At 34.6% G+C, this 25,067-nt stretch overlaps 3 protein-coding genes across 4 annotated transcripts in view; 1 reads left to right on the top strand and 2 right to left on the bottom strand.

Moving 5' to 3' along the window:
- Nucleotides 1-22: 22 nt before the first annotated feature.
- Nucleotides 23-6,604, bottom strand: SPATA22 (spermatogenesis associated 22; the record flags this gene model as incomplete). Its single annotated transcript, XM_080400907.1, has 6 exons — nucleotides 23-2,238; nucleotides 2,586-2,683; nucleotides 3,551-3,680; nucleotides 4,016-4,370; nucleotides 5,638-5,692; nucleotides 6,412-6,604. Coding segments are annotated over 6 exons (1,023 nt in total), but the record flags the coding sequence as incomplete, so codon positions are not given.
- On the top strand, nucleotides 6,529-20,130 carry ASPA (aspartoacylase). 2 transcript variants are annotated; one of them, XM_080384296.1, is made up of 7 exons: nucleotides 6,529-9,345; nucleotides 11,022-11,284; nucleotides 13,715-13,910; nucleotides 15,110-15,203; nucleotides 15,996-16,103; nucleotides 17,035-17,144; nucleotides 17,688-20,130. In XM_080384296.1, the coding sequence occupies exons 1-7, from the start codon at nucleotides 9,286-9,288 to the stop codon at nucleotides 17,898-17,900; spliced, it is 1,044 nt and encodes a 347-aa protein (XP_080240422.1). In that variant the 5' UTR covers nucleotides 6,529-9,285; the 3' UTR covers nucleotides 17,901-20,130. The 2 variants fall into 2 exon arrangements, with proteins under 2 accessions (XP_080240422.1, XP_080240421.1); XM_080384295.1 differs by lacking the exon at nucleotides 6,529-9,345 and having other exon boundaries at nucleotides 9,454-11,284; nucleotides 13,718-13,910; nucleotides 17,688-20,115.
- The window catches only part of TRPV3 (transient receptor potential cation channel subfamily V member 3), a 19,269-nt gene continuing 13,480 nt past the window's right edge, over nucleotides 19,279-25,067 (bottom strand). The window contains exons 14-18 of the mRNA XM_080383220.1: nucleotides 24,613-24,679; nucleotides 23,975-24,246; nucleotides 23,041-23,153; nucleotides 22,331-22,401; nucleotides 19,279-21,427 (exon numbers count right to left, since the gene is read on the bottom strand). Coding sequence (XP_080239346.1) covers nucleotides 21,333-21,427; nucleotides 22,331-22,401; nucleotides 23,041-23,153; nucleotides 23,975-24,246; nucleotides 24,613-24,679 — 618 coding nt within the window. The 3' untranslated portion in view covers nucleotides 19,279-21,332. The remainder of the gene's footprint in view (nucleotides 21,428-22,330; nucleotides 22,402-23,040; nucleotides 23,154-23,974; nucleotides 24,247-24,612; nucleotides 24,680-25,067) is intronic.

The raw sequence follows: 25,067 nt of genomic DNA, 5'->3' as shown, positions 1-25,067 counted from the left end.
GTGTATAAACTGTATTACGTAGGGTTTCTTCTGTTTTGTGTAATGTTTACGACTGTTCACTTAATGTTTCGCTAGAAAAAGTGATTTGTTAGTGTAAAGTAGATAACTTTTCCTTTTTTGCAAAGATCTAAACACTTACTGACAGTAAAATTATTTTAGATTTTTATTAACAGCCATAACATACCTAGTAGACACAAATAACCTATTTCTGTCATTACTTATTAATGTAACTTTCACATGTGCAGAACTGGAACCATCACTCAGTCCACTGAAATCAGTAGGCCTACAACATTTGTGTGATGTTGATGACACGCACAGATGTTGGTCTGGTCCCATAGTTCAAGCTTCCTTTGTAGTTTTAAGTTACTGTTACAGTGGAGCCCCACAATTTACAGCACTGCTGTAGCAAATCCTTTACTTCTTAAAACTCAACCTCTTCTGTTGTGAACATCGACAAGCTCCACAGCCTGTAATATTCTGCACCTTTTATGAGTTAAGCTAATGCTTCCATTTGGAACTTTCTTTAATATTTTATAATACATAAAGGAAATCAAATATATGTATATGACCTCTACAACTGGATAGATGAAACTCTCCTTGAAACATCCACGCTCAGAACCAGCTTAGCACAGAAGGTAGAGATGATAATGCAAGTGATTCTTACACCAGTAAAGCGCATACTTTAGATCTTCAACTGGAACATTAAGGGGCATGTTGCTAACAATACATGTGCTAACACTGACAGATCACTTTTTAAAATAAAGACTGTCTGCGCGTTGAACTGTGTAGAAGCGTTTTCCTGTTATAAGTCGAATGATTTACTGGACCAGGTTCAAGTTTTATCCTAAATATATAATTTTTTAAGTGTAACTAAAAGCTGTATTTTCCATTAATGTGTTTCTGCATTGAGTAGCTGGCTCCTTTTTAGAATATTAACTGTTTTCTGTATTTGACTTGTTGGATACAATATTTCAATTATTTTAAATGTGAAATTTCCAATTGCCAACACTGTATAATAAAATTAAAAAAAAAAATTGCACCGTTAACTATTTTCTTGACAACTCTTTTGTTTTACAATTCCCAACAGAGCTGGTACAAAGCTTTTGATGTAGGGGAACTAGCTAAGAGGAAAAGGAAATAGAGACAGCAGGAATAATCTATGAAAGTCACTGTTTGAAGGCAAAAACACATAAACATGTAAATTGTCCATCCCTCATGAAAGATGTTTCTATGGCAAAGGCAAGGAAGTTCTGTGTTCAAATAACTATTTCTCTCCAACTTCCTCTGTGTCCTTGAGCAATCCTCCTACAGCTTCAGGGTCTGTTGCTATTTTATACAGGTGTTATACTGATTATTTATTTTTTAAAAAACACGGATCAGATAACATATCAATAGGAACCATATGAATACCTAATACATACAGCTGCATCCTGTGAAATCTTTCTGTAGTATCTATTATAATCATTTCTAGAAAAGCTTTTACACATGTTCTTGTAATGCAGCAAAGGGAACCTGTTAACTGGAACTGAAGTGGAATAAAGACTACCCTCTTACTTTCTATCAAAGAGCGGTTTTAATGCAATATGCAGAGCCAAAGAGAACTTTGTTGATATTTGTTAGTTCCTAAACTTTGTCCAAATACTCCTCAAAAGTATATAGTCAACGTTTTGAAATAGGTATTGAAGGAATTTCTAAAAATTGAAGATAATGAAAAGCAATGGCAACCTAAACTAGTATAAATAATCTTTTTCTAAAACACTTCCAATACTGAAAAACTTAAACATTTTAATTCAGAATTTCTCCAGTAAAATCTAATCTACTATGAAACAAAACCCTGTCATTGCATATTTCAGTGGGAAATATAAGCTATGAAAAGTAATAGTGGAAGCAAAACATTGTTACTAGCGTTTGTTGGATAGCACAGCATAGTGATATTTCCAATTATTGAATCAGATTTTCAGCATTAGTTTTGGTAAATGCTTTAGGATGTCCAGCCTTTACGGGTAATGATTAGTGAAAATCACTTTTGGACAACCATTTAGACTTTTAAATTTCATTCATTGTTTTTACATATGCTGTCATCTCAACATCTGCAATTTTAACAAATTCTTGGAAAGCATTTTGTTCTTGAATAGTTGCTGGTCTTACAGAGACGCACTTGAAAATGTTCCTTTTTGCATCATAGTTTCCCATGCACCTGTGCACTCGACCTCTAATTAGTCTTGGAAGCTCCCGGTCCTTCATCAAAAGCATAACAAACAAACAAAATAATTGTATCACCTAACATAAAAGCTCTCAAAACGTCTGCTTTCTAAAGACTACATCAAATGCAGAAGGAATTTACATCAGCTTTTTTGCTGTTATCAACTACTTAGAAGCTGAACTTAAAGTCCCAACTTTTTTGCTGAAACAGAAGTCTGAGGATGCCTAAATAGTGAGGATTACTGCTCTAGACCACTTTGAGAACAACATGGTATAAGCATTCAGCTTTCCTTGCACACAGCAACTTTCTGTTTTATCAGAACAGCATATTATTAGCTTCATAAAAGAGATTCTAGTGTTAGGTACAGACATATAATACTTACAATTTCATAAAATACACAAGGCAGACTCTCCTTTCCATCTCTCAAAAGAAAATTCTTTGCCCCATACGCTCCAGGTGTGACTGCAGAATCAAGTGTGCCTATACAATTTAGCAAAAATAAATCATGATGTAAACGTCAGAGCAGTACTAAGTATGATACACAAAGATACCATAACAACATTTACTACACAAAAGCACTACAATATACAGCAGCAGCAGCAGCTTTCTGTGAGAACTTGTGCTGACAGCACTGGAAGTTCCAATACAAATTATAGGCTTTACAGTCTTTGAACAGCACAATTATATGTGATGTCTCTCTAAACTGACTGACCAAATGCGGTTTTCATAATTGTCACTGTAATCTGGTTATTCCCTTGTTAAGCAGAGCACAACACAATTCTCTTTAGGTTTTATTGATCTTCATATGCAAATCAACTTTAAATATTTGCAACTCTGTCAAAATAATAGTTTTCTGAGATACCATCATATTGTGTATTCTTATTCACCTTGATTTAAAGTTTAGTCATTTCAGTCTTTTGTCATGTTCATTTCTCAGATGTGAATTAAAACACAAAGTGAAACACACTAAAAGTCATCTATGTTTAGAAGTACTCCAGACTTCAATTTATTCCTAGATTAATTGTATTAAAAATTACTGTAAAACTGTACCTCTCTACAGAAGGTTCCTATTAAATAGGAAAATTTATTGTAACACATTCTAAAAAGAAGGAAAGAAAAGATGATAAAAAGAGCTTAAATGTTGGAGGATGACTGTATTATTAATTTTTTACCCATTTTAGTCACCTTTGATAGCTGAATGGATCTCCCAGCAGGAAAATAAGATGCTGCTTATGCCAGTATTTTGTGGTTTTAAGTATTTCACAGCTATTGTTCCTACAGTTAATAAGATTTTCTCTTGGCTGTTGTCCTACCATTATCAGTTAGAACACAATCTACCATGCTTACCTAAAACTTCAAATAATAGTGCAGCTTTATAAGCATATTGACTCCAGTGCCTCATACTTTCAATGACTGCAGATATGATTCGCAAAGAATTATTTTTTTCTTTAATTTTTAGTTGAGATGATGAAACTTCCTTTCAGAGGAATATGAAAATGCAAGTTAGAGATAAACACACAATTTTAAAAGGCACACAGACATTTCTATATTATGTTAAATATCCAATATTTACACTAGTGTACATTCAGACTATACAAACAACTCCCTGCCAATTTATATGATCATGCTGGGTTATTATACATATAATAACTGTAGGTTATTATAATATAAAAATCTCAATTCTAAATTTTCAGAAACTTAAGGGTTTACTAAGGCAGCTAGGAATAACGAAAGCCTCATCTTTCCTCAATTTTCTTTTTCTTTACTATTTTCTTCATTGTATCTTCCTATTAACTCTCTCCATAAGCTTACCTGGCTTTTGTCTTCTGGAACACAACCAAATTGGCTTTCATTCATCTTATTTTGCTGAATATTGCGGCTAAATTTATATCCCAGACTATGATCCTGCAGACTTCTTGAAACGATGTTAGGTTTCCCTGGCCCCTGTCCTTTAGATATATATGTCTGGCTAGTTTCTGTTGGTTTAATAAACTGGGATGAATTACGGTTATGAGGGTTTTTTTGCTGCTGGACAGTTTTCAAATTATTTGAAAGATTCTCAAACTTCTGAATAATTCCACTATCAGATCTTGAATTTGTTGTGTTATTTGGAGGAGTATATTCATTTCTGTTCCAAACTTTAGTACTGGGAGTCTTCTCTGCTGCCCTGTAGTACAATATAATAGTTCAGTATCACAATATCTAATCTGAATACTTAGATACGTAAATTATATAAAGGCAACCTATCGTTTTAGTTTTAAAAACATCTGTTAAATATTCAGACTCAAAGCACTTGAGTATATACACTTAAATTTATCCACATACAGGGCCATGATCACACCTGTGTTTAAACCTAGCTGAATTCAATAGGTCTTAAAAGCTTGCTCAAGTATTGTCCTGCCCTGTATCAGGGATCTTTCCTGACCTAAGATTCACATTTTTTCCATAACTCTAAAATTAAATAAGCAAAGTTTCTTCTGAGAATGATATTTCTAAATTCTTCTACCACCATCACTGAAAAAATCATTTTACCACAAACTTTAGTGCTGACCTTATTATTTCTAACACTTTATAAAAGGCAGGTCAGAAATGCCTTCCACCTCAGTTTCATTTTGCCCTTGAAGGCACTTGTTTGAAACATTCACTCTTTTTGCCATTGGAAAGGAATAGGAGGAAGGGAAGAGATAAAAAAGGCAATTACAACATTGCTGGAAGTGTCTCTGCCAGCTCTAGGCATCTGAATCTGGAAGCTTTTCCTTAGTTTATATAAGCACAGTGTTCACATTTATATTCAGTTTTGATATAAAATTGCCCTAATGTACACTGATAGAAACTTAAATTTGAGACTATTGATAAATATGGTTTGAAAGGTGACAAAACTTCAAATAAAGGAGAATCTCAAAAAATTGCATCTAAGACAGCAAAATTGAATCAACTTTTACGGTAAGACTGAATTTTAGGCTTGATAATAAGGCTAGCTATTAGGGCTAATTAATAGGACTCATTAGGTAGACTGGAAAAGTACTTCATTTCAGTGCGTTTTGGCTCATAAGCACAATGTAATTATTTAGGACTATGGTGATGATCTGAGAATTAAAAGTTCTCTCTGAATATACAAGAATATGGAAAAATGTAAAACATACTTTCACATGAGAATAATTTTGGTTAAGATAGGATAATAAAAATTAAAGACTCCACCAACCTAGAGGCATACAAGTTTTTTCCCAGCATTTGCTAAATTAGACTTTGATGCATTTGGTGGTTTCATAACAGAAGAAGCCACCTGATGTTCTGTTTGACTTTCAAAGATAAGTTTAAAGTATCAGTGATGCGGTAGCAGCTTTATTGTAAGACTGACATATGGATCATAGTTTGTGGAACAATTAGCACCCAAATAAAAATCAATAAGCAACAAATAATCTCCTTTTACATACCCATTGCTTGCTTCTTTCTGTAGTTCAACCCCTTCTGGAGTCATCATTCCCCAGCCTAATTCCCAAAAGACAAAGGATTGAATATGGACACAAACTAAAAAGATTTAAAGGTAATAGGTCTACTTAGGGCTCCTACTCTTTATCTGCTTAAGATTCCACAATGTCTCACACAGGAAGGAGGAGGAAGGGAGAAGGAGAAAAAAAAAAAAAAAAAAAAAAAGGAACGATGTGATCCTTTGATATCCATAACTTCTAACAAGTAAGTTGCTTCTCTAGACCATGGTTAAGTTAGACTGATTAGCACAGAGACTTCTACTTTATTATAATTAAAACATAATGAAAGTACTAAAGGCAGAGAATTCTGCATCACTCTTTCCAAGCACAATTTGTAGAACAGCAGTTCTCTTCTGAATTACAAGAAAGATATCTCATAAATGTTTCTTCTTGTAACACAGGACTTGAATGTTGATTGAAATCAACTGAAAACAAAAGGTCAGAATTCAAGAGACTCTATTTAAATGCCAGTGCTACTTCATTCTCTAACATACAAAGAGTCAAACTCCCTCTAGACACAAAGTATAAAAAGCTCAATTGTATAGAAGAGAAAGAAATTTCCCGGAGGACATTTTTTACATAATGAACTTTTCAGAAACAAACGTAAAGGATGCATATTGTTCTTGATAAAGACAATGTCTAATTTAATTAAATACAATCATACAGTTAAGGTTTACTTGGATTTAGATCCGATAAAAAAAGAAAATATATCTTATTTACCGAAGGACGTGGGGGAAAAGTCATAAGTACGAGTCCCAGAACTGGTACCAAACTCATTTTTAAGTGGACTTGAAGTGAGGGGCTGTCTATTTCTTTTTTTTTGATTGAACAGAGGTACAGGCAGACAACCTAAAATTAAGATTAAAATAATACTACTATACCAATAACAAAAGGATACACAATCTACACTTAGGTAAGATTACTTAACCATTATTTTGTGTCACCCATAGGAATTGCATTTCATAAACACATAACACATCAGCCATTGCCTCACAGAATTTATATTCTTCCCAGCCCTCCGTCCTGCACAAAATCCTGTGAATTAAACATTTCCCTTAGTGACCAGACCCCTGACTCCATTCAAAAATCTTGCCCTGTGCTGCAATAAAACTGAAACCCATGCAAGACCACTCAGGAAATGGGGATCTAGGACTGAATACTGTATATCCTGTACGAATACTGCATGCGTCTGTGAGCACGAGTATATATATATATCTCTATGTATATATATCTATGTGTATATATATATATTTAAATATATAAGCATAATGCAGTATGAATGGTAACACACAAAAGAATGGATGGTACCTGCTGTGCTGCGACCTGAAGTGTCAGCTAGACTCCTTTTCATTCTCTTGCGGTATCTTAATAGGCAACAATGTATTGATTACTCCAAATTCGCTGTATGGAAGTTAGATAAACAAACTAAGTAAATTGATTCATGTTGCAAACGCATCCAAATTTTATGTGATTTTATGGCAGTTTCTCTTAACTCTCTGTGTACTCAGTGATATGCATTACTTCAGACACAAGCTTGAAAGATGCGAGCACTTGTACTGAATTTAGAAGTTTCACAGGTATGCAAGTGACAAGAAATTGCTCTTTGCAGATTAAGGGCCCAAATGATTGTATTTCTGAAGCAAAAGTTGTGTTCTCTACTTTTTTTGAATGCTGTAAAAATACTGAATTCAATTCCAAATTTAAAAGTATATACATTCAAATACAAGGAATATTCTTTAATTCCTGAAAACAGAATACTAATAGAAAATGTATCCTTATACATTGCTGCAAAGTGTGATGGCAAGCTACATGGCTCTGAGTAAAAAACTGGTTTGTGAAAAATAGTGTCACACTTCAAAACCCAAAATTCTGTACTTTATGATGCAGACCTAAAACTTTTAGCCAATTTCCTCATATATAAAATATTTCACAAGTAAAAAGAAAACATTATCAGCTAAATAGTGTGAACAGAAAAAATACATTTTACCATATTAGGTACAGGTCACACACCATATCTGTTTTCTGATTTATCTGCTCCTATAGTAAATGCCTATGTATTACTGCACACATTGAGAATACTAGACTGTTGTGTAGCATTAGTTGCTATTCTAACAAAGTTAGTTACTGGTGCATATTGCCTTTAGTGGCATACGAATAACACTGCATGTTTGTGTGTATAAATAATATAAGACAGTAAACTCTACATTTATTTTGATCTGGCAGTTAACTATACACAGCTATTAAAGATATTGATAAGAATGAAGCACAAGGATCTACCGCAGCTAGACTAATAGATCAATTTATTTCTGTGAGATACATCAATTACATGTGTGACAGCATTAGAGCAGCTTCTAGTTCATTGCTGTTGCACAATTTAAACTGTATTGCTAGCACTATGAAGCCCAATGGCCACCAGCAAGCAACATACTTGTAAAACAAAACCCCATAAACTTGATGTGGCAGTTTATGAAGCCAGCTTTGATGTTACATAGGTTCTTAGACTGTATTGTTTTGCTTTCTGTCCTCCCTTGAAGATAAACAACCAAAACCCTAAGCTAAAGCTATAGAGAAAAAGTAAGCTAAGGATGGAGAACAGGAGATACCAAGGTAAGCCTCGGCGGCACTTCACGCAGCAGCAGTACCAGTCACCGCCTGAAGGCGCCTGAAACCCTTGCCGGTGCCTGGATGACGGGCTGAGGTGAAGCCCGCCAAAAATAACGGCCTGAAGCACCACGCTCGCGCACCAAGTCAGTCAGAAAAGGGCGGGAAGCGGCTACGGCCTCATTCCCCTCCCCGTCCCCTGGGCAGCACTGAGGGGAGCCGGGCGCGGTGGGCCCGGACGCGACCCTAGGCAGTGAGGAGGGTGGCTCGGAGGGTGGCTGGCAGGAGCAATTACACCTGTGCACTGTAGGATTTAATTCTTTATCTCCCTACCCGTGGAACTGGTGCACGTGGTGGCACTTAAGAGAACCCGGGGAAGGAGCTGAATATCCACAAATGTGTGAACACAAACACGGATATAAGTAAAACTGTCAGCATTTGTCACGTTTTTTCTTTCCCGCCACTGTTCTGGGTTTTTACATGTGGCTGTTTTCAACCATCTAACTTCTTGCTGGTTCCTGTGTAAAATCCTAGAGCTCAGCAGGACTGGAGCCTGTCATTTTTTTGTAACCCTTCTTCTTCAGCCCTGGAAGGGTTTGGCGAGCCATGTTACACTTTTTTTATCTACCTTTGCAACGTTGATACCTAGACTTCATTCCCTTCACGTTTTATTATTGCATGTTTTTCAGTCAGCAGCACCCATTCTAAGCTTTCAGGTGCAATACCAGGTACCTGCATGTAGTATATAAACAACTTGAATTCTTAATAAACTACATAATTTTTCAAAGTGTAAGTATTGGCAAAGCACAGGAGTAATGGATTGGTCCTGGTGTTTAATTCAGAAGAGTGAGAACTTTTGAAGCATCTGCATTTATGCCACAAATTCTTGTAATGTCCTGGGAGACCAGGAGTTAAAAGCTGTTTGGAAGTTAAAGTGCTCTAAGGGTATAAAAGAAGCCTCCATGGCTTTAGTTCCTAAACTCATGTTTGGAAATGCACTGTATCTGTCCTAAGAAAGCTCTTAGGAGACAAACCTCTTGCATGTTAAATGAGGTAAGTGCACAGACAATTCTGCATTCCATTCAGCGTTTTGCAAGGAATTATAACCATTACAGTACCACCAGCAATAAAATATAAACTATATGTACTAGCACTGCATGTTTGCATTTTGCTGTTTACTCTTCAAACCACTATGGTGTTTAAATTCAGCAAACCAAGACTCGAGAGTGTGAGTCATTTTTTTCAGGCAGTGTCTAAATAGCCGTTTTGGCACCACAGCTAAAGAGACTGGGGTCAAAGGACAGTACAGACTGTCCACTGCTGTAAAATACAACTTTACTGCTTTGTTTAATAAATTACTTACTATGATTAAACATCTGAGAGCTTGTAAGTACAGAAGGAATACAGTTCAGCATTCAAGTAAACAGTCTCTCTGTATTAACTTGCTGTAAGGTTCAGCAAATCTGTATGCATAAACTGAAACATAGAGAGCAACTTTTGTAGGAAATATATTCCTGGCAGAACTTGTCTAGTTAAGTCCTGTGTTTAGCTTTCTTTTCGTAGACTTACGGTCTATCAGCCTGGGTTATAAAGCCTCTCCCACAGGCACTAGCCAAAGCCAAATACTTTCTCAGTCACTGGAGTATAATCTTAATAAAAAGAAATTGTTCAATAAACATTCTTTATTCCCTTGCAATGTAACATTTTTTATATTTATTTTGTGTGTTGGATACTAATGCTTCTGTCATTTACAGCAGAAAAACTTATTTTCTGTTATTAAGACCTTTTCTGAATGTTTTGATCCTCATGGTGGAAGTCACGGCTGCTCTTTGGGTTAAGTTTCAGAAGCCTATCTGAATGTAATGGAAATGGAAGAAGTCAAGTTGTGGACCAAGAGGTTTTTTTGGGAGAACACAACTATTGTCCCCTTGTGCTCTACATCTGTTCCCTTTTTAATAACAGATTGCAGAAGTTAGAAGGGTCGGCACTGGCAAAGTTGTTTCAATGTGTTAGAGATCTGTGTTAGCAGATCCCCAGACAGAGCAAGGAGTGCTAGATAAGTCAGTTGTGGATAAATTGCACTTTAATTTCAGGTAGTGTTCCTTCTAATCACTGTTATTCAGATACTAGAAACAAAAAACGTCATACAAGCAACAACATGCTTTGAGGAACTCAGCTGTTGTTTTTTTAGAGGAAAATACTTGATGTTTCAGCATTATGTGTTGATCTAGAGCCAAGATATGACTTTTATTTTACTGGTTTTGTTCACTTTAAATCTTTCTGCCCTTGTATACTGTAATGTTTATGTAACTTCAAACATATACGAGTATACTTGTTACATCTAGTTTGCAGTGCAAAGATCTCAGAGATATTTAAGTACAGTATTAAAGTTTACAATAAAAAAGTATATTCATGCTGTCATTAGTACAAGATTTACCTATGTATTGTATATTAATAGAGATTGCCTGTAGAAGTTAACTTTTGAACTGTGTAACAGTACTTGGAGATGTTACTAAATATGGTAAATGAAGGGGAGGGCTCCTCGAGAGGGAGGAGTGCCAGGTTAGCAACTCCCCGCCTCACAACAGGAGTGGAAAACTGTTAGAGAAATGTTAATTCACTTTCATTCACATCTGACCTAAACAGGCATCAAGAATTTCCTATTAAAAAGAAACTTTTTTTTCAGGACAAAAGTTTTACTTTAGAATTATTTTCTGTTTTGCTTTCAGCAATTCTTAGAGCTGCTGAAAAGCATGACTTCCTCTTCTGTTGTTGATACACCTCCGGTAAGACGGGTTGCTATCTTCGGGGGAACTCATGGCAATGAGTTATCAGGGGTATTTTTGGTCAAGCACTGGCAAGAGAACGGAGCTGAGATTCAAAGAACAGGAATGGAAGTGAAACCATTTCTTACCAACCCAAGAGCTGTGAAGAAGTGTACTAGATACATTGACTGTGATCTGAACCGTGTTTTTGACCCTGATAATCTGGGGTAAGAATAGCTGTGCTTTCTGTTGTTTTACTTCTCTGTTTTCTTTAAATTGTAAGGAGCTTCCTTTCCAGATTAAAATGTCAACACAAGTTCCACTACTGTTTTAACTGTGTAGTCACATAACTGAAATTACTGACCTTTAACCCAAAAAGAAAAAATCGCATGAGTGTTAACAGATTCATTTTAGAACTACTGCTACTCGAATGAGTCTCAAACCAACAGATAATCTTAAACACAACTTTTTGAATTAGTATTAGATTAGCTGTATTTGTGTAAACTAAAGTATTTCTGTTTTGACTTGCAAAGTCATTATTTCTCACGTGCCTTCTTGTGCAATTCGGCTTTGGAGCTCTTCTGAATACAATTATACTTGCAGGAAGATAGCAGATAAAACCAATTTAAAGGTAGACATCTGATTATCCAAAAGAATGGTATACAAATCAGGGAAGTGTATGTAATTTCAGTTATATATAGTAAAAGATGAAAAGGTGAAATTAGCGCAGTTGGAAATAATGTATTCTATAGCAAAATTATAGCCAGAGAGACTCAGTAATGTAACTAATTCATTATTTTAGAAGAAATACAATCTCTAATTACTGTAAAATAGTAACTGATTTTACATTTTTAATGGGATTTTATGTTTCTCTGCTTTTGAGCCATTTATTCCAGAGGTGTACTTTGCTATATAACCATTCTAACACTTGGTATAGTTGTATGCTAAAAAGGTAATTGTTTCAGAAAGGTCTTAATGGTAAAGGTGAATATTACTGAAAGAAATATGTACCGTGTATTTTGTAAGTGTGGTTATTCTTACCCTGTATGTCTTTTCATCTTAGAATTTTGTTGTTATTATATATGATTAGCAGACTTCTTAATACGTAAGTCTTGAGGCCACTCTTTTAATTGCCTACTTAGGACAAATGGGGGGGCAGGGGGGGAAGTGGTCCTGTTTGTTTTCAGCTGCTTTGTATATAGAACACTTGAAAAAATAGCAGATTAAGACACCTGCAGGTTGTCTTCATTTTTAAACTAATATTGCTCAGTGAATCCTATTAATTTGCCCAGTTCTATTACAACACTACTGGCTGGTTGGAATACCTTCACCTGGTCCCTTTAAGTACAGGCCCTTCAAGATCACAAATTGTTTTACAAAATAACAAAACGGAGTGAAATCCTGATACTCCTGAAAGTCATGATGGAAGTCTCATTGGCTCTGATAGGAAGTATTAATTTAACAGTCTTATGTGGAAAAAAACCTTGCATTTCAAAGACAGAATACATGGGTAGATTATGCGATATACAGAATCATAAAAACAGAAAAAGGAGCTTGGGGGCCTCACATATAAATTCTAATCCACCTCATGATCCACTAGTAGATCAACTGCATGTAAACACTCCTAACAGATCATATCTTGCCATTTCTAATACTCCAGCAGTGTTGATCCCATAATTTTCCTCAGCAACCTTTTCCAATGCATAAATATCCATGCAGTTAGTAAGGTGTTTTGTTAGCATTTAACAAAACTTTCTTCATGCAACTTAATACCAGTGTTTCTTACAAAATTAAAATATTACAAAGCTTGAGCTGTATCGAGAAAGAAAACTTAATTTGGCCCAAAAGATATTTGGCATGTCTGTATTGTACTTGGGTAGTATCCCAAGCCTATCATCAAAACCAGATTTGCTGTCTGCGCAGAAATGTCCGAGCCTAGAGCAGCTTTGTTCACTGTTAATATGTAAGATGGATGTCCTTGTGTCATACATCAGTTTCCTACAGAGCCCTTATATAGACAGGAAACCTATCTCAGACCTTTCCTTAGGCTAAGACCAATTTTTTGAAGTGTAGTACAGACATAGTCACCTGAGATTACAAGTAGTAAAACTTTGGAGGAATAGATTTGAGATAACAAAATCTTCTATGAGCTTTGAGTATCAGGAGGTCTCAAAACAACAGTCTGTAAAAGTCTGATCAGAATATGAGAAGACAGGACACAGAGGAAGTTACAAAGGACCTTGTGAGTGATGTCCAAGGTAAATGGGCATGGACCAATATCCAAATTCTGTCGTCAGGAGGAGATGGGTCCAATCTTGGAAGTGGTTTAAGTTGTTAGATTTTGAGTTAGTTTTATGTATAGGGGGGAAAATTTTAGGATGTAAATAAATAGAAGTAGCCTCCAGCTAAAATCAGATCAAAACATGCTTGCTACCCTTTGGCTCAAGACACGTAATAGTAAGACTTGTTTAACAATCATACTTGTTTTTTCAAGCACAAATTCATCAAGTTTTAATAGTTTGGTAATTAAATAGGTGATTTCAACTTTAGTCAATTATGGAATTAAAGAAAAAAGAAAAAAGAAAAGGGTATACGTATTTTGTTGACTGTAAAGCCATGGAATGAGCTTACTAATTTCTTTGTACTGATATTAACAGCAGGACAGTGATGGAAGATATTCCATATGAAGTGAGAAGGGCTCAGGAAATCAATCATATATTTGGTCCAAAAGGTAGTGATGATGCGTATGACCTTATTTTTGACCTTCACAACACCACTTCTAACATGGGTGGTACCCTTATTCTTGAAAACTCCAGGGATGACTTTACAATTCAAATGTTTCATTATATCAAGGTAAAACTAATTTAAATGAACTATTAAAATAGATTATTAGTTGTAATGTTTTATTACTATATATAGTTTTGTAGTTTCTTTAAATATACTATTTTTTATTCTGCAAAACTGTTTAAAATATTTAATCACTCATAGGATGTTTTTTTTAATCAGAGATAATTAATAATTTCATTATAATATCCGGTAACTCAGATTTGAACTCATAATCTTCATGTATTAAAATGAGCGTTAGTAAGACTGATGGGCAAAGAGGAATGCTTAGAATAACATCTATGAAAATTAATGTCATTTAATCTGCTTTCATAGTGAGCTGTCAGGAGTTTGTATAAATTTGGGTCACACATGCTAAATAGTGAAACATTAATTCTATGAAATAAAGACAAGTAAAAAATAATGGAGCTAGGTAATCACAAACGTTTCCTTCATCACTATTTATAGGAACAATGATAGATCTTTAGAAGCTGTGTGATTCTGCTTTTCCTGAACCTGCTAAGTATTGGTAGAAAGGTTGGCAAAAGTACTGGCTTAAGCATAATCGGTTGAAGTATTTGTGACCTAGACAATGACTGATGAAATTAAGCTTAAGCCAATGGTGTGAAATTTAAAAATTTTTACCCCTTAGAAACAAGGTTTATTTTAACATTTCATTTTTCTTATTACATGTATCCTATTTCAATGTTATAACATATTTGATGATATAGAAAACTTATAAATAACATATGAAGAGAAAGGGTAGGCATTTATCAGGAAAGAGGCCTGGAAAAGGTTTCTACGTTAAAAAAAAAAAAAAAAAAAGAAGAGTTAAAATAAGGCTTAATTCACAACCTAAATTCCTCATAAAAGAATCTAAGTCTGACATAAAAAATATTTGCAATTTGCTTTACAGTATTTTGATTCTAAGTTTTGGAACACTGATGAGTAGATTTTTCCTCCTGTTAGCAATTTAAGACTAGAACTGTGTTCAGTTATAGTAGGAAACAGCAAAGTTCAGTGAAGTATGCCTGGCATGAGTTAATGGAAAGGAGACCAACAAATACAGCTTTGTCCGTTTTCTAAAGATGTCCTACTTCTTTGAGGGCCATGAAATAAAGGCAACATATTGAAGACAATGTGTAAATCACTTCTGCATCAGTAATCTTTTGTGGCACAACATTTTAAAACATTTGCATAACAAAGAAATTTTTAAACAATCTCCACAGAACGCTTTGGCTCCAGAACACTGCCCTGTTTTGCTGATTGAACATCCTAGCTTGAAATATGCAACAACTCGATCTGTAGCAAAACATCCTGTTGGTAAATATGAAAAATAAAGACTATTTTAACCCACTGTACATTATTTTAAAATAAGCCTGTTTCCAGATCTGTTCATTTCATTGTGTTACACAGAGTGCTGTGATCACCAGTAGCTATTTGTTTGACTATGTCTTTACCGAATCAAATGTATGTGATGATCTCCTTCTGAAGAGTTCTGATTTATACTTGGCTTACAAAATACACAGAAGCCAGCTGGAAATTCTTAAACTCAGTTAACCCACTGTTTGCATAAAATATTTATAATAGATAAGGATAAGGAGGAAGTAACAGCTTCAGGAAAGAACTGCTTGCTTCCTCTAAATAAGCCTTGGCTGAAATGCTGGTAGTTAGCCAAGAAGAGGAAAAGAGATGAAGTGATAAAGGAAGGGGGAAACTATGTTCTGCATGGAAGTTGTTAACTTTTTCATTTATGGAATCAAAACCGTAACAAGAGGGGGGAAAAAAATATTAGTTTGCTTTTTATATTAAACAGAGAGTTCTTTAAAATGCAGCGTAGAAAAATAGGATGAAGAAAAGAATAAAGAGAAACTGATGTATGTAGTGTCCTTTCTCTTACCCTAGTAGCATGCTCACAAACATACCTATGGTTCTTTAAACTGATCCTGACTGGTGAGCTAAGTTTTCTGCTTGTCTTAAAAATCACATAACTCTGTACTTTACAATACCTCTTAAGCATAAACCGCAGACCCAATCAGACATCTATTTTTGCTGTGTAATCTAAGCATGTAACATATTATGGCTATATTAATAATCTCCCTCATCTGCAAACAGGTGTGGAGGTGGGTCCCCAGCCGCAAGGTGTTGTTAGAGCTGATACTTTGGACAAAATGAGGAAGATTGTCAAACACGGCCTTGATTTTGTGCAACTTTTAAATGAAGGTAGAGTAAGTAGTAAGAGAATATAGCCGCCTGTGTCATATCAGTGGACTATTTCAGGAAAATACTGTTTGAAAAAATAGATTGGGCTACAACATTCTACAGTTACACAGGTAAAAGGGGAGGAGGGAAGGATTGTTCTCTAGACCTACTTAAGTGTGGCGTCAGAACGTCAGCATTCATGTATAGCTGCTTTGGGTAGCTTTAAGGATATTTCCTCTTCCTGAAGATTCAATAAGTATACCGATTCCAATCTTACAGTTGCTTTGAGAATCTGAAATACTAGCTAACAATATTTGCATAGTAGTATGTACATACCGAATACATATAAATTAATACTAAGAAGTGTTCAATTTATATGCCTTCTGTGCATTGTTATCTAAAATTAAAGTTAATAAATTTTGTAAGATTTTGTTATACCTGTGTACTATCTAAAATACCTACTGACAAAAACAGGTGTTTAAAATTCTTTTAGAGTACATTTTGTCAGTGGGCTTTTTCTGGAAGTAGAAGGAAAAGAATGTAGTTGTGCATGTGACTCTCCATTATTGTGCTAGAATTGTAAAGATTAAATACCACTGATACATTTCTGTATTGTGCAGCACTATGAAACACAGGCCTTTCATTGATTTCTTCATTTACAAAATTTGTCTTTTTAAGTATACAGTTAGAAGCCACATTTCAGGAGCTAATTTAGATCTAGGCTCCATATGCTACAAGACGTGACTGGACCATCTTTCTGTGTCTGGGCTTTGATGGGAAAAATATTTGGACCTAGACATTTTTATGATATATAAGCTAATCACTAGTGTATAAACCTTGACGAGGTACAACCTAATGATTTAAGCCATTCTAAAGAGAATAAATAATGCATTGGGTTTTTTTTAACAGGCAGTTGTTCATTTTGACATTAAATTACATTTATTCTTTCTAGGAAAGGAATTTCCACCATGTACAATTGAGGTTTTTAAAATAATGGAGAAAGTAGATTATCCCAGGAATAAAAATGATGAAGTTATTGCCATTATTCACCCTAAGCTGCAGGTAAATTGTAAAGTAGTTTTAATTTGTGACATTTTATAAGTATTCCTGTGTCAATTCTGCTATATTGTAGTATATTTTAATAGTAAATATTTAAAATTAGAATACTGCCAATGGGTTTATTGAATAATTTAGACCTTTCCTACGGTAAAGTTCTATCACTAAGGTCATACTGTATTTCAGTAACAGATTTGGGAATCACTGAATCTAAAATAACTTTTGAACCTAAAACTAAAAAGAAAAATAAAATAGATAGCTCATATTCTAAAATATAAATCTAATTTTTAATTCAAAATGAGGGCCTGGTTTTAATCAATTGTGAGCATATGCAGTTTCCTTTTAGTTCATCTTTAGCAGTGAATTCTATACAAGCCTCAAAACAAGGGCCAGACACCTGAAATAATGTACAGAAGATTAAAAAGAATTATTTTAAAAGCTTTTGCCATAAACTGCAGAGAATATAGCTATTAAGCATAAACTCAGAAATCACATGAAATATATAAAAACTTGAAAGTAAATATATTCTATTTATTTTCTTTCTCTAAGGATCAAGACTGGCAGCCACTGAACAATGGTGATCCTCTATTTTTGACTCTTGATGGAGAAGTAATTGAATATAAAGGGAACTGTACGGTCTATCCAACGTTTATTAATGAAGCTGCATATTATGAAAAGAAACAAGCTTTTGTAAAAACAGTAAAAATTAAACTCACTGCAAAACACATCAGATCCTTAGTCTTAGACCAGAGCACTTCTTAAAAGCTTGTTACAGATTTTTCTATACAAAAAGTAGATTTCTTCTCTGTGAAATCCAGCGTCATTCAGTAGTAATTCATTGAATAAATGCAGAATCTAATTTTAAGTTATAATTTAATTAACACTGCTGAGCACTTTTAAGATGAAACATACTGTCATAATGCTAATTATGACTACTGTTTACTTGTTCTAATAGATTGCTATAGAAGCAAAGAATAAATATTTTTATGAAGTTCCTTAGTTCACACTACATAAAATGAACAATATACCACATATGGGTTAGTGGCTATAAAATTTATATCTAGCATCATATAGAAAGATACCAATCCACAAAACTACATTAAAAATTTACAGCATTTCTATTTTATAGCACCAAACCCACAATAACCAACACCTTTTAAAATGGGGTGATCCTTGAAACGAATTCCTTGGATAAATATACAAAATATGAGACAAAGGAAAAGCTAGGGAGTGAGAAAAAGAGTGACAGTATGTATTTTGAAACTTTTATGTTATTTGCATATATAACTAACACCTACTGCACTGAGGTGGAAGCCTTAGGTTTGGTTTGTTTTTTCTTTTTGTACTTACAAAGACAACCTAAAAATGTATGATTTCTGAGAAAAATATACTAAAATGAAATTTAAAGCTTTTTAAATTTAAAGTATTACAAGATTAATTCAAATTGTTTCTGATTTAACATTAAAGACAAAAAGGTTTGAATTTAGAAAGTATCTAGTATTTAGAAACATACTGGAGCAATATTCAAATTCAGGAGAAAGATGTGCTTATCCTGTGAAACTTCTGAAGAAATTTTCTACCTTTCTATTGCAATGGAGATGAGAGAAGTTTATAGCTTTATAACTTTCTAGGTGTATCCACCTACTGCTTATAACATTTTCCAAATAAAATTTTAATCAGCTGTTGCACCCCAAAAGTTTTCAATGAGGAAGGCAAGATTAGGAAATTAACTCAGGTTTTGATGCAAAGATATGTACAAACCATACCTGAGTATTTCAGAATGGAAATTAAGAAGAATTCCATATGGGGAGACTTCTGAGAATTTTGAGACTGACTTGTTCTGTATTTGTGGAAAGAAAGCCTGCCATAGTAGCTGAAAAAGAGAAGAAAATGGGAATTTAATCAATTTTCTAAAGCTGCTTTTAATATATTTGACAATAATTGGGGCTAGAGAAAACATCAAGAACTTTGCATAAGGATACAATAATTAATTATTTACTGAAAAATTCACTGTCTAGTTAACCCCCAAATTATACATTTTAAAAAGTGATTTCTTCCTTATTTACCACTAAGCCAAAATTCTTTTTTCCTTGCTTTGTGTAATTCCTATGGCAATAAAATAAGAACACAGGACAGAATGTTTACTGAATTAGAAGTTTTATTTAATTTAAATAAACATTGTATAAAAAGTACAGAATTGTCCGCTCCAGTCATTATTCATAGTGTTCTTGGTAACAGCCTTGAGAGGAGACAGCATGTGTGATCTGGCAGGGCTGTGGCCACAAAAGGAGGATATTTTGTCAGTGAAGAACTTTGAGAAACAACACCAGCTTCTTCCTCAGTTTTATGATGCAGTTTTGTACCTGGTCATTGGCACGGCACATTCTTACATATTTTTGTGCCTTCCCTGTTTTATGGCTACACCTACAGTGTAACCTCTGTGCAGCACAGAGATACCAGAACTTGTTTTCAGTGAAAAGTCTACCCACAGCAACATGAAGTACAGCACAGGCTAATTTATTCTGGTTCCTGAGTATATGTGAAGAGGTATGTAATAAAAAACAACCAAAAACTGGCACTCAAAAGAATCCAAAGGGAACTGCAGAGTCCTAAGGCCATATTCTTTGTTGGCAGTTTCAATGCAAAATTAACCAGCAAAGATGAAAGATTCCAAGACCACAGGAATTTTTCTTCTCATCCTCACATATCCTACTAAGACGACCAAAAATGCTTAGGTATTATATTGGTCTATTGATATGCACAAATGTCCTTCCCCTCAAATTCCTATGCCCTGTAAAAACGTAACTGAATTGAAGATTTTAATTTGATCCCATCCATCCAGGCCATACATGGTAGGAAACACGGGATACAGCATCTGTAGAAGACCGGTTGAGTAGCGAGAACCATGTTCATCGTTCCTGCAAATAGCTTTGCACTATCCTTTCCGCTGGAGAGCTCCCTCATGCTCTCTTCTGTGTTAAGAAAGTCTTTTGGATCATCAGGCTTAGCCGTAAGAATCCAATGCAACTTTTACTATTGTTCAAGCAGAACAAAATTCACCTGAGTCTTACTTAAACAGCACCCTTAAAACAGGCACCAGATGAATATATATGATGAAAACCCATGACACTGAAGACACATAACATATTAAATTTTAAAGTACACAGAACAGATATTCTTTTATATATACACAAAAAATAGAAAACTAAAAATATAATTCATAGTACTAGGTCATCAGGTAGTGAAATATCAAGTGCTACAGAAATGCATTATGTAGTCCTCTGAATAAAAAAAAGGCTTTAAAAGTCTGCAGTTGCATTGCATTTAACTTACTTTGTTCATTTTGGGAAGAAATACTGACTTCTTATTTTCCTGCTGTGGTTTAATACAGAAATTAAATTACTTTTAAACCAGAAGAACTTCCAATGTGATAACTTATTTTATGCAGCAAGATACAACAGCTGAGTAGGAAAAGTAAAGATTCTGTGGCTGGAACAAACTCAGATATTCTCCATCATGAATTATATTGCTGCCCTATTACTTTATGGGAGGGCACATATACAGATTAATAAACAGAAAGCAGTAAACACCCCATTAGAACCTAGGGAATACACACAGAAAAACAGATCAGGCAAAGCTAACGAGACCTGAAAAGGCTTTCTCCAACTTGCGGGATCAAGCCTCTAATAACACTGACAGTCATTACAAAAGCTTCAAATGTATCCAAGAACATTGTTATTTCAAAATAACATACTTCATTTGGTAGTCTTCAGAACTGAAATGCCTTTCTTTTCTCCACAACAAGAACTTTTTTTTCAGTCTACAAAATGTTTCTCATGAGTTAGAGATTCCAAAAGACAGCAGATTGGGATCACAATGATCTTAATTTTCCACAAAAAGAAGAAATACCTCACATTTGAACTTTTTTATCCAGTAAAAAGTCTAGAGCCAAGTTTGAGTAGTGTCATGCAAACTTGGACATCAATGGTTTTCAAGAGGCTCAAAAGTGAACCAGTGAAACAGTCCATTTTATTTTAGCTCAGCTGCCCTGATTAAATGGGTTAGTCATCAGATGACATCACTGAAAGTTTGTGTTCCAGCTGGCTACAGCTGTCCAAAATACCAACAAAGCTTTTAGCATCCACTGCTGATGCTGTGAACCTTCTAAACAACCACATATCAAATACAGCACAACTAAACAGAAGTTTCAGGCAAATCATCCGTTTCTTCAAACGTATTCAGGGTGTTTTTGCTATTAGTTCTTGAATTATCTTGAATTTTGCTTGGATCTGCAAAAAAATGCATTATAAACAAAACAGGACATGGTAGAAACTGTATATGCAAGATCAAAGTTTTGCACATTATTTTTTCTTCGTTAAAAACATGCATTTATTTAAGCAGTAAGCTGTCAGTTTACTACCATATCTTACACAGAAATTTTTCTGTCTGGCCCTTTTTTATTATTACTGAGTTCACTCTACCAAGCAATATAAATGCTAATTGACTTAAGAAGAAACTTCAGAACACGTCTCCCAGATCCTCGTATGCCCCTATCATAAACTCTGACGCCTGCTGCTAGAAGGACATCTGACACCTCAAAGTTAGGTCATTTCGCTATTACACTTCTAACACTGTCAGCAGATGGGTATCTTGAATTTCCTGGTCAACATTCAGGAGAAGCAATTGTCATCCAATACATATTCAAAACATAAACATGAATGTTTGAGGGTTCAAACCAGCAGAGTATAGTATTGCTTGGCAGAATCAGTCTGATTTCTTGCCAAAATCTGCAATACTATATGTAACTATCTAAGTACTAAATGCACTTTATCACAATTTTTCAAAGTAACATTTTCTGTCTGTTAAGTTCTCCAGCCTTACACCACCCAAATGCCATAACAGAACATCAAACTTAGATCAAGCATAACTGCTTAGAGAAAAATAAAGAAAAGGTAAAACCACTATGTTTTGGCACCAAGGTGTAAATACTGAGTTTGCAACCAACCCTCTCTCCGAACCTTTAAAAACAATGTAACACCCCTGCCATATTAACCATGAGTTTCCCTAGCAGTTAAGTATCGCTGAATATCTAGTTTATGAAAGTTTGTATTTTTAAAGGTATTAAATTATATCAAAGCATTTCTAAGAAAAAAAAGATTTCACAAATATGGTGTTGTAAAATGCTGCAGTACCTGTTGGCCCTGGATCTTCATTAATAAATGAAACATGTGTTTTCCACTCGGTCCATTTCACTTCATTAATCCTGTTTATATTGTATATAAGTTGTGTTATTAGTATTCATTGTATCTCCCAGTGACATAGCTGCACTTTCCCTTCTATTTCTTTATTTCTTCTTGGGACTGTCATACTTTACCATCAGCACCTGCTTTGCTAGTACTAAAAAGGGTGAATGCCTTTTGCCGTGTTATGTACTACATGAAGATGAGAATAATACTAAAAATACTTTATGATTTCACACGTTACGAGTACAGTCTTGAAACTCACCTTAAATATTTTAAGTATTTTCGATAAAACAGCACAGTAATGTATGCTTTAATATGGTAATCATCAATTAGCAATCAATTTAAATATGACTTTTAAGCTAACATTCAAAGGAAATTACAACAGAGTGGCATTTAATGCAAGCAGACTTGCTACTTGTGTATTAAAAACTTAAGTTGAAAATCTGTTTTCTTACTAAAAATTTCTTACATTAAAAAACCCTATATATTTTCCCTTTTTTTTAAACAATTGGTCTCAACTGAAGAAACCAAATTGGATTTTGGTACACCTAATATAATTTGCAGAGATGTAGAAATATTTTAGAGGCTTTTGAGGAGAAATAACCTTGAAGAAACATACAGAGCAGAATTGATAGCACAATATTCTAGCTTTGCTTTACCTTAAACACACCCTGGTATCATTTTCAGCCACTTTACACCGTTCTCCCAGTTGGAATCTTTTCCTCAAACATTTTGGTAAGAATTTTTCAAATTCCAAAATAGTTCTGGCTCTCTATTAACAATAAACAGTAACACAAGTATGGTTAACTATTCAAAATTGTTTGATTTCATAGCATATACATTTTGCAGGCTCCATGTTTCATTATAACATTTCATACCTCCCTCCACCATCCATAACCAACACTGATTCCAACAACAGCAAATAAGATGGCATGCCACTTATTGTCATGTGTAAACAGGGAGTCCACAGCTTTTTCTTGTTAGCCCTGCTGCAAAAGGCATACTCAGAGAAGAATCAACAAATCTCACTCTAAACGCAGTGTTTAGGGTTCAATGCTAAAAAACCTTCATGAAACACCCTGCCATGGGACATATATAACCTGTTGTGGGATGCTGCCCACCACAGAAAGCAACTCCAGTCCTAATTACGACTGTGTTCTTGATGATAGCTTGCGACTTGGAGCTGTCTAGCCTTGGTAAAAGACCAGGCTTGGATAAGGTATGGGAAACTGGAATGAGTTCATGCATTGTTCACACTGAAGGGACAGAATAGCAGAGATGCTGTGTTACAGATTTCCAGGCAGATAATGAAACAAACCTTCCCAGTGATGTATCAATTGGAATGAAAGTCATAAAGGTATGTGACAGTGCATGAGGCTGAAAATCCAAGCCATAAGATTACCTTTAGGATAGGTGTTGAATCTAAAGTTATGATATGCTAATACTAAAATTACTTATTTCCATTATTTGTACACATTACAAATGGGGATTATCACTGTTAATACCTAACCCCTTCTGTCAGCGTAACAAGTTACCATAGGTACAGCTAAAAAGATTTTAGCCTGTTTTCACTAAGCAAACTCACAAACAAACCTGGAGTTTCCAGATGTGCTCACTTTCTTTAGAAATATCTTCTACTGTTTCTCCCATTAATGCAATCAGCATGTTCAAGAGAAGAACAAAAGTCAACACAACATAAGTTATGAGGAGCAGAAGAAATAGTACAGGATACTTTGAATTTTGCTGGATCTCCAGATCACCCAGTCCTAGGGTGAGCTTAAAAAGATCCATCAGAACAGGTCCCAGACTGCTGTTGGAATGGCATTCGCTGCCATCTTGGCAAGTTTCAATCAATGCAGCAAGAGCTGAGAAGAAAGCATGAGAAAATGTTAATCACAATAATGCTTTATATATACATGACATTTTATCCTAAAGAATTAAAAATGCACTGCTTAATCAAGAGCTAGAGCTGCCCAGCAACATATACAGCAGCAAATAGATGACAGATTACCAGGAAGCAAAAAGCCCACATACAAATGAAATTGAGAAAGAGCCAAAATACTTATCAGTTCAGAAAGTCTCTAGACAGTTTTAAACTCTAAACTAGGTCTTTTAATATCCAGAAGAAACCCCAACATGAGCTGTCATCATGACAATAGGGTTCTTATGAATAATAATGCTAAAATTTTTACTCACACAGAGCATCAGTGCTTTTCTCCAGTAATATTTACCTACGCCAAATCCCAGCAAAAACACGATATAGACAACTAAAAATTTTATCACATCTTGCAGGATGACCTAAAAAATAAATTAAATTATTTATCAGAAATGAAAATTGATAATGAGCTTTATACTTTTGAATTCTGCAGTGGTACAGGTGTGGTACAATCTAAGAGTATCGGATTGCTTTCATTAAGTAAACTGGTTGTAGTCTCAGTGAGAAACCCAGAGATTTGGGTCTGATTTTTTTTAATCTCAATGACTGAGAGCCTGGTGCCTTATCCAAGGGTGACTAACTCTGTACAATATAGGCATTAATGCATATATTAATTAATGTAGGTGTATGATACCATTAAATAGCAGAACGATATTAACTGAAAAAACCCAACTTACATATTTACTATAACAAAATGTTGATTTTAAGATATAAACTAGTTTCTGCCATTGAATTTATACAGTGTATTCT

The sequence above is a fragment of the Falco punctatus genome, assembly GCF_963210335.1.
Source record: "Falco punctatus genome assembly, chromosome: 1".
In the NCBI taxonomy this organism is placed as follows: Eukaryota; Metazoa; Chordata; class Aves; order Falconiformes; family Falconidae; genus Falco; species Falco punctatus.
This window is presented reverse-complemented; position numbering and strand designations above follow the sequence as displayed.